The sequence below is a fragment of the Sphaerodactylus townsendi genome, linkage group LG02, assembly GCF_021028975.2.
Source record: "Sphaerodactylus townsendi isolate TG3544 linkage group LG02, MPM_Stown_v2.3, whole genome shotgun sequence".
Lineage (NCBI taxonomy): Eukaryota > Metazoa > Chordata > Lepidosauria > Squamata > Sphaerodactylidae > Sphaerodactylus > Sphaerodactylus townsendi.
The window spans coordinates 141,094,683-141,106,866 of NC_059426.1; the positions used below are offsets into that span (position 1 = coordinate 141,094,683).

A 12,184-nucleotide genomic window follows, 5' to 3' on the forward strand; every position below is an offset into this window, starting at 1 on the left:
TGCAAGTCCGAGGTGGGCCCTGCCCGAGAGATGCCGCCCCGTGCAGCCCTAAAAAAGCACCATCAGAAGCCCCGGCAGCCCAACCCGGCCAGGCTTACCTTGCAGCGCCTGGCTCGGGGAGGTGCCCGGCGAGGGGTGCTTTCACCAGGCGCTGATAGCCCGCTGGTGCCTGGCGGGCATGAGCTGGGCACTCTGCTTGGGGAGCCAAGTGGGATCAGCTAAGCCAGGCAAAGGGGCATGGAGCAACGAGGAGAAGCAGCTGAGAGAGAAGCTTGGGGTGACCCTGCAGCCGCCCTCCTCTCCCCTCCTCTCCCACACAAGAGTCGAGGCCGAGGCCCTCGCATTAAGCCCGCTGCCTCTGCCGCCTAAAGCACCCTCGAGCCCAGGCAGCCCGACCGGCCGCCTTGCGGCGCACCTGGCTCGGGGCGCAGGCGGGGGTTGCTTTCTGCCGTTGATCGCCGCTGGTGCCTGCAGGCATGATGGGCACTCTGCGGGGCAAGTGGGATCAGCTGCGCAAGGCAAAGGGCATGGAGCAGCCGGAGAACAGCGAGAGAAGCTTGGGGTGACCCTGCCGCCGCCTGCCCTCTCCCCCTCCCTCTCCCACGAGAGTGTGAGCCAGCCCCTGCATGCCAGCCCTGCTTACTCACAAGCCGCCCTAAAAGCGCACCCTTGAGCCCAGTCAGCCCGATTGCCGCTGGTGCCTGCAGGCATAGCCGGAGCACTCTGCAGGAGCAAAAGTGGGATCCCGAGGCTTCTGCGCCAGACAAAGGGCATGGAGCAGCCGGAGTGCAACGAGAGGAGCTTGGAGGGAGCTGCTGCCGCCGCTGCCGCTTGCTCCAACTCCCTGTCTTCTGCCAGCTCGGAGACCTCCATGTGTTCGGAGGCGGAGAAGGCGCCCGTGCTAGGGCGGAGGCACAGCTGCAGGAGGTTTATCTGGCTGAAGATCTTTGGGCGCAGGCGGTGGCAAAGCTCCCACATGGGAGAGTGCGGGGGGCTGCCCTTGTGGCCTTACCCGAGGCCCTTTTGCGGCAGTTTAAGGTCATGTGGGGGCGCAAAATCCCCTGCCGCCCTCCCCCGCGGCGCCCCCCCTCCACACTTACTTTCTGAAATTGAGCAGGCTTCTTAAAGCTGTTTAGACACCTTGCCTTCGTCCCTAACGAACCGGCTGGCTGGCTGGCGCAGGCGTGTCTAGGCGGCGAGAGAGGGAGGTGGAAGAGGAACGCCCCAGAATGCAGAGCAAGAGGGGAAGCCCCAGAATGCATTGCAGGAGGGGAAGCCCCAGAATGCATTGCCGGAGGAGAAGGCCCAGCCCAGAATGCAAGTGAGTTTGCAGATGACTCGGCCTACGAGCCGCCTCTGGAGGGGGAAGGGGGAGGGGGAGCTTCGGCACTTCCGTGCCAGAGGGGAGGCCTCCGCGTGCCACCTCTGGCACGCGTGCCATAGGTTCGCCATCACGGCTCTAGGGTCTCAGATGGAGGTCTTTACATCACATACTACCTGATCTTGTTTAACTGGAGATGTCAGAAACTGAACCCTGGACCTTCTGCAAAAGCTCTACAACTGACACGGGGAAAAGAGAGAACCATGTGCAATCCTTGGAGGAAGGATGAGATAAAAATGTAGTAAGATGCAAAAAGCCAAGACTTTCAGCAAGCCTTAGGGAAAGGTGAATGGTTGGATCGCTGCCCTACTTTAAACAGCAAGGCCTAGAGTTTGAAAAGCAGCAAAGCTAAATGTGCACTTTAATTTCTGCACTTTTTAATGCACTTTAATTTCTGCACTAATTAATGCTCTTTAATTTCTGCCTTCCATCAAGGAGCTCAGGACAGTGCCTGTGGTTTCCCTCTCTTCTTTTACGGTAGGCTAGGCTGAAAGCGTGATTAGCCCAAGGTAAGCCATTCTAGCCCAGCATGCTAATCACTGCACCATACTGGCTTTAATATTTCAATTCATGTTCTCTATAGCACTTCTAAAATCCTGATAGAAACTAGCAACTTAACAATGACCTTCTGTGTTAACAAAAAATCAGCTCACAAAATATGACATTTCTCAAAGTTACAACAATAAAAAAATATTGAATTACACCTACTGCTCACCTACCTTTAGTTGTGGCAAAAACGTAATCTGAGTCGAGGCTCCTCCCAGGTCCAAAGTTCCCACAGTCTGCTGGTTCTGGTCATACAGCTGCCCTACAAATATTATTGAAAAAGTTCAAAGATAGTCCAGAGGCAGAAACTCACAGGGACATGTGGGGTCACATGTTCCCAGGCGTACACCAGGGGTCACGTGGAGGAGGCAGAGAATCGCCCCCACACCCCTCCCCTCGGCCCCCCCAGGCTGTTCCACCGCCAGGCACCACTCAGCTGACAAGGTAAGTGAGGCGCAGGGGTGGGGAAAAGGGCACTCGGAGCAGGTGTTGCCCCAGGCGCCCTTTCTCCCCTACACCTCTGAGATAGCCCAAGTGTTCCCAGAGGGGTTTTTTTTTACAGCCCTGGCTGGGCTGCAGCAGAATCACATGATACTGTAGCAGATATATTTACATATTTTACTTATTTATTTAACTTATATCCTGCCTTTCTCCCTAATGGGGACCCGAATAAATTTACGTCATTCTCCCCTCTTCCACTGAATTCTCATAACATTCCTGTGAGGTAGGTTAGGCTGAAATAGTGTGACTGCCTAAAGTCACCTACTGAGCTTCCATGGCACAAGTGGGTATTTCAAACTGGGTATTCTAACACTCTGGTGGATGCTGCACATGATATGTAGGCTACAGTCATTATAAAGGAACCTGTTTTCCTTTTTTCCATTCACATGTGTGCCTTTTTCCCATTCAGGCAGTGACTGCAGCCCATGGAAACAATCTGGGTAACTTTCACGCCTTCACCCAGAGATGCTTTTCTTTTTTATTATTTCCTGCAGCACATGTGTGCAAAGGCATACAGAAATGAACAATATAACCACAATACAACAAACTGTGCAATGTATGTGTTTACCTAGAACAAATCAGCGCCTTGCACGTCCGACCGCATTATACAATTTAATAAATATCATATAAATATCATATAAATACTACCTCTCAGTTTGTGGGCCTTATTTGTGAGGGCCTTATTTGCCAATATAACTTGGAGGAATGTGTACTTTTGGTAGTTACATGGTGTATATTAATATAAGATGTCAAATTGGCAAATTTTACAAGTTCATGATAACAGGAATTAGGATGTTTGTATTTTACATATCAATTATAGAACCCATTGCACAGCAAAAAGGAAATTATGCTGGCACAGAGGACATCACACTGATGAAGTTGCGAAAACGGAGGTTACGCGAGCGCATTCTGTTGCTGTATTTTTGATCCTTGACATCCGGAGTCTGCAAGGTGTTGCTGTATTTTTGATCCTTGACGGCCAGAGTCTGCAAGGCAGAAACAACTATTGTGTCACTTACATGACTCTTATGAAGTTTGGGACTGTACTTTCCATGAGTGCCAGAGCAGGGTGACGACCCGCCAGCACAGTGAGACTTTGCACTATGGATTGAGTTGATAACCATTGATATGTATATTATTGTAAGTTATGCAAACTGAGAGGTAGTATTTATATGATATTTATATGATATTTATTAAATTGTATAATGCGGTCGGACGTGCAACGTGCTGATTTGTTCTAGGTAAATACAGAAATGAACCCCAGCAGCCATGCTGATTGCCCCACAATCTGATAGGCTGCGCCTGTGTAGCAGCGTATGTACAACACACAAAATAAAAGAAAAATGGACCTCGCTGAAATGGCCAGGCATGAAGGAATTTGTTGCAGTGGTCATACTCACTGCCACCACGGGGAGAAAATGTGCTTGGGGGACTTGTGCTTGGAAGAAAATGTGCTGAGCACTGTCGGGCATTCAGAGAATCTGCCCACAATGTGCTGGCCAACCTGCACAGAATGATGGGCAGGTGGATTCTCCCTGACACAATGGATGGCACAGAATCTAAAATGAATGGGTGGAAGGGAGGGAGGGAAATAAACCATCTCCTGCCTGTTGTGTTTGTGCAGGAGTGCCTCCAACTTGGGATAGTGCAAAAGGATTGCTGGTTTAGCAAGTATTGAAAATCCCGAGTTGAGGGGAATAAAGCAGGCCAAACTTGTTTTGGCAAGAGGACCTGTGTGAAGTCCACCCCCACCTCCGTTCTTTATAATGTCCTGCAGATGTTTAATTTGACCTGCGGGAATCCACTTATTAACTACAACAGCATACTGGCTGACTAAGGAAAATATTTCAGTCAGAGGATTACAAGCCTTGGTATGAATGGAAGAAGCACTGTTCACCCTAAATGTGAATCATGTACTGACAACTACCTGTCAAGAAGTTCACAGTGATCCAGGCAAGAATACCTGCAAAAAGCAAGAAAAGAGCCTTTCAAACTTTTTCCATATTTAGACCTTAACTGTAATGCACAAAACATCAACTCTGTTTTCTACTAATCAGTTAATCATTTTTTGTTCAAGTAGAATTTGATCTGATTCCTTATCCAGATGTTTGAACACACATCTGGGATTTTTTTCTCATCCTTCACTGAAGCTTTTTATCCAAGACTTTAATTCCCTTCCCCAATATACACAACCTTAATTTTTGTATTTTCCATCAGTCTTTTGAATTAATCTCTGAAGAATCACAGCATATTTATTGGAAAGTGAGCATAAAACTGAATGATACATGAAGGTTAAATTACAACATATGGCAAATCATCCAAAAGTTTCTCTGGATATCGAAATTCAACCTCAATAGTAGCTAACCTACTTAATCACAGTGCTGATTGAATTTACCAAGGTTTGTTCCAACTGGAATTCTACAGAAGGAAACATGTCTAATAGGGACTATGACTTTCTATGTATTCTATGAAGTTTCCCTAGTGTGATGGGTTACCCTTGACTTCCCTCTATAAGAAACCCTTGAGAGACATAATCATGGGGTTTTAAAAGATTCTGTCATTTTTAACATTCTGAGAGCAGCAGGAGTAACATTCTTACCCTTCAGTCAGCCCTGAGACGTACTTACTAGGCTTGGAAATTCGGGTGCTACAAATACCAGATTCGGGCTGAATCTGGGCGAAAATCAGCTGAATATGCTCTGCCTGAATCTGAACAAATCCAAAAGCAAGGTTTTCGGCCTTTCTTGCGGTATTTTGGGGGGGGGGGGGTTTGCATTTTGGCCTGCAGAAGGCACATTTTTAAAACTAGTGGCACCAAAATTTCAAAGTATAATCCGGGGACTATCCTGATGATGCCCCCCAAGTTTGGTAAAGTTTGGTTCAGGGGGGCAAAGTTATGGACCCCCAAAGTGGGTGCCCCAACCCCCATTGTTTCCAATGGGAGCTAAAAGGAGGTGGGGGCTGCACCTTGGAGGGTCCATAACTTTGGCCCCCCTGAACCAAATTTCACAACTTGGGGGGTATCATAAGGACAGTCTCCAGATGAGACGCCCAATTTTTGGTGCAAAAATGCGCCCCTGACAGTCACCCAAAGAAGTTTCCCCAGATTCTGGGCTCTAAAGTGACTTGACTCCATTGTAGTCAATGGGGAATTTCTTGGGGGAGGGCTGTGGGGTGCACATTTTAAGGTAAAGCCACAAAACTTCCAGAATATCTTCAAGAGAGTCTCTTGATGACACCATCCAGGTTTGGTGACCTTTGCTTTAGGGGGTTCAATGTTATGGGCCCCCAAAATGGTAGGGCCCATCTCCCTCCGCCCCCTGAAGCAAAGGTCACCAAACCTGGGCGGTGCCTCTACCATGAAAAATGTGTGCCCCACAGTCCTCCCCCAGAAATTCCCCATTGGCTGCAATGGAGCCACTTCAGAACACAGAATCTCCCAGCTCTCTTTAGCAAGTTCTACGAGAGAAAAAATGTTTTTTCCCATCATAGACTTCAATGGGGCTTGCTGTTATTCCCAGCTGGTGCTGGGCTGGATATTTTATTGGGGGTTCTGGGTGGGGGTCTTGCTCTGGGTGGGGGCACTTATTTCCCTCAGGGCTGCTGATGTGTCTCCTGAAAGGAACCAGTCAATTCTGCTGAAGTCTGCATGGCTGGGCATAAGTTCTGTGGAGGCCCTGGCTCTGGTTGAGGCCAACCTAACATCCCTGGGGCCAGGGACCACTAGGAGATTACTATTGGAGGCCAAAGTGTCCTCCATGAATAATATGAAGAGATGTGGTTCTAAAGACATGAGGACCTCTGTTATCCCAATCCCATTTATCCCTCATAGGACTCACCTTCATAAGTTCCATCCATGATGCTAACACTATCATTGGGAACTAGAAAGGGTGACTCCTCAAAGACCATTCTGACCTGCAAAAAAGGGGGGAAATGAGGTTATGCTCCTTGAATTTGAAATCGGAAACTGAACTAAAATATGGCACAACTTTTCTCTCCTATGTAAGGGAGAGAAGTAAGGGAAAGTGGATTCAAGTTTAATGCTTTTCATTCAACTTCTAAATATTGAAAACAACACCAGGGCTATTTTCTGAAACTGACACTCTACCTTTGTCAAGGCAGAGCCATACTGACAACTGCTACAGTACTTCCAAGTTCCTATATAAACCAGGTACTGCATTAAAAAAAACCCTCACAAATCACCAAAACTCAAAGGCTCATTAATGACAAACCTACATAAGCAACAAGAAAAAGCGATCTTTAAGAAAGTCATTCTACATAGTGCTAATACTCTCCAATACCTTTTTATTGAGTTATTACCTTCAAATTAAAACACCCCAAACACAAACAAACTACACAAAACTGACTTTTATTTTTGAATTTAGCATCCTATACTTTCCAAATACAGCCTAACCTTACCTCTGAGAGAAGAGCTTGGGCTTTATGCTCCGCTAACAGCCGCAGACCAGCTGTGGCTTTCAATACTACTGGGGTCTTCTTCCAATGGCTACGTGGCACAGCCTCCTTGGCCATTTCTAACAATCTTCTGACAGAGTCTGCACCCTAGAGATTGACACAACCAATAAATTAATATTTCAGTGGTGTTGGATAAAGGAACAGTGTTCAAGGTTCTTTCAAATCTTTCTCTTTTTTACTTCAACATCTTCTTCAGTATTTACCTGATGGTGAGCAGCGTGCTTATGCCTTACTTAACCCTGCCCTTATATTACTTGTTCTTTCTATTTCCTTTTCAAGTTATATTATCCTTTTCCAGAATGAGGAAAGAGCAAGGGAGAAGCCACAGAAACACAGGAATTCACCATAATGTCTTACTTTCCAAGGTTGATCTGCATAAGCTGAGAGACCTGGCTTGACTGATTCAAAGATTTCTCCTTCTAATTCTGGAGGCTTTTCTGCAATAAACAAACAAACAAACAAAGCAGATGTTATAACAATCAATGCTTTGCGACAGAAATTGCTTATTTGGAACAAGCTTAACAACCAAACTAAGGAGTTAAATGGCTATCTAACATTTCCTGTATTATGATCCATCTAAGATTTCTCATTCCTTCATCTTGTAAAACAAGATGGCTTTCTACAGTCTCCCTCTGATCCACCAAGGGCTGCTTTGAGAACACAGTTTTGTGAAGGTATTTATAGTTAACAGACGCCGTCTTAAAATTCACATCAAGATCAATTTAAAAACTGATACAACACGTAGCTTAGATCTATGCCTCATACCATTATCATGTTTCTGTCCTCACAAAACTCAATCTGCTTCACAGTACTTCAGACAAAAAGCCACCAATCAGCCTTAAGTCTTCTACTGGGAAACTTCTCAAAGAAACATAAGAAGCAGACAACTCACTGAACTGCAACCACTTAGGAAGAGAAGTAAACTTATACAAATAGGTCAAAAGTGACTAAGCAAAAAAGACCATCAGAATAAAAGATTACAAATTCCCAGTTCACACTAAGAGAACCTTGCTATCAGAATTAAAATTCAAGACCTTGCTGAAGAAATTGTCCAGCTTGTTCTCCAACTCTTGTATACTAACAAAGAAACTGATACCAAGATTAGCTAACACTTATGATCCAAGAATTCCATGGCACACTCTTGAGAAACACATCTGTTCATCAACCTTTCCATGTGATCTTACCTGGGCTTCTTCGTACAAAGGTGTAAATATGAATTCGTGTCCCTGTGCTTCCTGCATCAAACATGATACCATAATAAGTATCCATGCTGGCATTGGCAGGACACACCTTAGGTGGGAAGAGGTTTTGGAGCCACATCTCTGGGTCTTGATGAGAAACAATGCAGTAAATGGAGGAAAGTACGAGAAAGGAAATGATGGAGATCCTAGAAAGTACCATCGTGACTGGGAGCCCTGGACAGTTCCTATGTGAATCAGGACTTGCAGAGTTCTAGAAGTTCCTGGAGACAAAAGGTATAAACTAGTAGCAAAGATTTAACAACATCAAGTTAGTCACATCTGTGAAAACTGGCCCTCCTATAGAGACAGTTACAACTCAGCAGCTACAAAAAGAACTTTGTTAACTGCTATTAAAGGTTGCTGTTTTGAATCCTTTTAAATTTTGTGTTTAACTTAATTCCACAATCATTCAAGATACCTCCCCCCACTCCACTCAGCCCCCAAATGTACAGCTTCAAGATAATGTGGAGATCAACACTATCATTAATTCATTCCTTAATGCAGCAAAACTGTAATCAGGCCAATGCTTCTCTGCCCTGTCACATTTCAAATGCTGGGCAGGCAGAAAAACAAAAATGTCATTCAAAGCTATGAACAATGAGAATTTCACATCCTGCTCATGGCAGCTGCTTTGAGCCGATATATGAAGAGGGTGAAAAACTTGCCATTCTAAGTTGCACTGGCGTCAGTTATAGAGTGATGTATTGTTTCTGGAAAGGCAGAATGGAAAGATACGGTTTTCTGTCCTTGTATTCCTACTTCTCTAGGGTTGTTGTCATTGTGTAGATTAACTTTGACTTCCAAATCAGATGCAGATAAGTTTTAGAACAATTGTCCTCACAAAAGCTTTGTTTGGTTACAACACATCAACAGCCCATCACAAAATATGGATAAAAATAGGTAATAATAATATTACAAGAGAAATTCCAAAATTGACCCCCTGTCCTTAAATGACTGGCCTCATAGAGAAGTCTAAAGAACACAGCAAAATTTACACTGAAATATCAAATGGAACTGAATGCAGACATTGTTGGTGACAATATGCTTAATTGGGAGTGACATGACCCCACTCCCTGCCATGTGTACATTTTAAATGGATTCCAAAGTACCAAGATACTACTGAATCAGAACTATGATGTAGTGGTTTGTGTTCATGCACACAAACCAAATGCACACACCTAAAAGCCAACTCTCCTTCCACTAAAGATCCCCAGTTTTCCCGCTTTTCCAATTTGTTACTCCTAATTTGGGGTCCTCATCCCCATAGTCAAAGATATTTGTAGTAGTGCACCGCCGACCCAGCAGTGCCGTAGTAGAACGTTGGGACGCCAACGGACCTGCGGCCTTGCCGGTCGCATCGCACCCCCACTCCTCATCCCCCCATGAGTCACGGGTCATGAACTGTCTGGCTCAATCACCGGGCGCAGGGACAATGGTCTTGCCCCCAGGTGAGGATTAGGCTCAGACGCGTACGCTCCTCTCCGCACGTAGCCAGATGAGATCATGCATCACATGATGATCTCCCGGCCTCCCGCTCTCCCGGAACTCCCCCCCAGTCCTCCCTCCTACACGCCCCCGATAGAGTAACAATAAAAGGTGCCAGGAACCGGCAGACGGGAGACTCGCTAGGAACACGGACCTCCGGTCTCCCGCTGCTGGCGATCTCCACCAGATGTTATCTCCGCGTCTCGTCTCGTTCTTACGCTGACCGCGTGGGTCGACTACAATATTTAACAGTTCCTTGCCTGTTCCTAGCACCAGCAGGCTTCATCCAGTTCCTAAGCTGATGGAATCTATCTAGTGCATCAGCCTTTCAACAATAAATGATTTCACTGCTTGTAAATTCAATCATCTAATTATACCTGTCTGCCAATATGTAATCAGTCTTTGGCATGTGGTCCCATCAGCTCAAACCTTCATCTGCTCCCATTTCAAATCTGCTGCTCTTTTCCTCTCAGAATCTTCATCTGCCCTCTGCCTTTTATTTAATGTCCCTAGTTACAACAGGCAAAAGTTAACCTTTAAACCGGTGTCCTAATATTTTGCATCAGCAGTTTTACAAACTATTCTTTCAGATAAGAAAACTGTCAAGTCACCACCTTAATGAAATACAGGAATTCATCTGCTAAATCCTTATCCAATAGTACTTAGCTACTTTGATTGGCAGACTGTTTTTGGCCCAACAAAATCAAGGATATAGTTACCAAACTGACACATATTTAATTAAGTTCGCATCCTTATTTCTTCACAGAACATAAGCTGACTTTCAATGGATTCCCAAGAGATATCCCATTCAAGTATAAACAGGTTTGTGAAAGGGAGGGGAGAACTATGTGGTTTCCCCGTGCTCTGTGTGTATACATTTAACACACCCCTTTAGTCACTAACTATAGAACAAAAGCAGCAGTTTCACATGTAAATAATATTTGTGTTAATAAACAGATCACACGGAAATGTCAAATATCTTGTCACCATTACAACTGTGATAAATGAGAGAAGAAAGATGATAAACGACAGAAGGAAGAGATATAAGAGATTATAAAATACAGAGAAATTGTAATACATTCAGTATGAAAAATAGTCAGTCAGGAACCAAGAACAGGAAAAACATGTTTCAGATGAACAAAAAAAACAAGACAGTTAAGTGGCAGAGATCAGAAAAAGGTGGTGGTGAAGCAAAGGCCCCTTCTGCACACACAAAATAATGCATTTTCAAACCACTTTCACAACTGTTTGCAAGTGGATTTTGCCATTCCGCACAGCTCCAAAGAGCACTGAAAGCAGTTTGAAAGTGCATTATTCTGCATGTGCAGAATGAGCCAAGGAAACCACCATTGCAGTAGCTAAGCCAACAGATTATGAAGAAGCATACATGTATCTTGGTGGTATCCATAGAAAAACATTTCCAAAGTTTGTTCCCAATCAATTTAAAATGGAGAAAACAAACAAGAGCAAACCAGCAGCCAACATTTCATCTTGCCCTATTTATCTTCCTAGTTATATGACAGCGGCAGGAATCAATGTTAAAATCCTGTTATACCTTTAGCCAAAAGCCCTGAATATGTACTCCAAATTCTCTCTCAAAGCAAGTTCACTTGCCAGCCAGACATGAAAGATATCACACCATCTGCACCTACCGCTTTCCAAGTGTTCCTTGCAGCTAAGTCTTAACTATTAATTGAACTACCAAGAGCGTTCTGGCTTAAATTTCAAACATGGGTTTATCATTTATCCCATGCAAATAATAAAAAGTATCTAAGTCCAGTTTTTACTTGAGCCACGCAGGTTCAAGGGCACATCTTAGACTGGCAAAAACTTAATGAGAACAGCAGAAAATTATTTACCAAGGTGAATGCTTACGGAAGGGAAAGGTGCAAAGTCAAGCATGCCTGGGAGAAACGAAGAGGTATGTTTGACTCACCCTGTTGTGTCACACTGTTCCAGTTGGAATCGTACCAGTTCAATTTCAACCACCTGGAAAAGTTTACCCCAAAGCGCTCCCGCAACACTATACCACACTAGGTACAACTAGAAATTGGGGGAAGAGACAATACTCTTTCCAAGACTAACTCATAAATTAGATGAATTTGTCCTTCGTGAAATCTCGTATTTTTTTCTGATGTTGAAACCACTGCTTCGGCACAAACAGGATATTTTCGAAAGTGACCAAGTGCCAACGAAGCTTCTGACGGATTTCCCACAGTTTTGATGTAACGTGCTGCAACAGAGGGCAAGTCTCTGGCGGAGAGACCGTAAGATGCGGGCACAGCATAGGTACAATGAAGCTGCATGGAGCGGCAGCTTGAAAATGCAACCACAGACACACAGCCAGGGCATTTGAGAGCTGAGAACAAAGCGAGAAGTGCACGAGAAGGCAGCAGCAGCAGCGGCAACCGGTCCAAACTGGTCGCTATCCAGAAAAGGGAAAGACACCTGAACGCACTCCCACGTGCAATTGGCCACTCACCGCCTCGTCCAAGCCCCCAACCCGCCACATCTCGCCGGCGGCACGTCTACACACACAGCGCGTCGCGTCATC

General features: G+C 45.1%; 1 protein-coding gene across 6 annotated transcripts in view; it reads right to left on the bottom strand.

Annotated features, from left to right (window-relative positions):
• ENTPD5 (ectonucleoside triphosphate diphosphohydrolase 5 (inactive)) overlaps window positions 1–12,184 on the bottom strand; it is a 29,053-nt gene extending 16,869 nt beyond the window's left edge. For 2 of the 6 annotated variants that reach the window (XM_048484892.1, XM_048484885.1), the window contains exons 1-8: window positions 11,567–12,053; window positions 10,008–10,139; window positions 8,089–8,366; window positions 7,262–7,341; window positions 6,848–6,991; window positions 6,268–6,343; window positions 4,356–4,391; window positions 2,101–2,189 (exon numbers count right to left, since the gene is read on the bottom strand). In XM_048484892.1, coding sequence (XP_048340849.1) covers window positions 2,101–2,189; window positions 4,356–4,391; window positions 6,268–6,343; window positions 6,848–6,991; window positions 7,262–7,341; window positions 8,089–8,305 — 642 coding nt within the window. In that variant the 5' untranslated portion in view covers window positions 8,306–8,366; window positions 10,008–10,139; window positions 11,567–12,053. Of the gene's footprint in view, window positions 1–2,100; window positions 2,190–4,355; window positions 4,392–6,267; window positions 6,344–6,847; window positions 6,992–7,261; window positions 7,342–8,088; window positions 8,367–10,007; window positions 10,140–11,282; window positions 11,304–11,566; window positions 12,054–12,112 lie in introns of those variants that run through there. The other 4 variants (XM_048484889.1, XM_048484886.1, XM_048484890.1 and 1 more) reach the window with 4 other exon arrangements.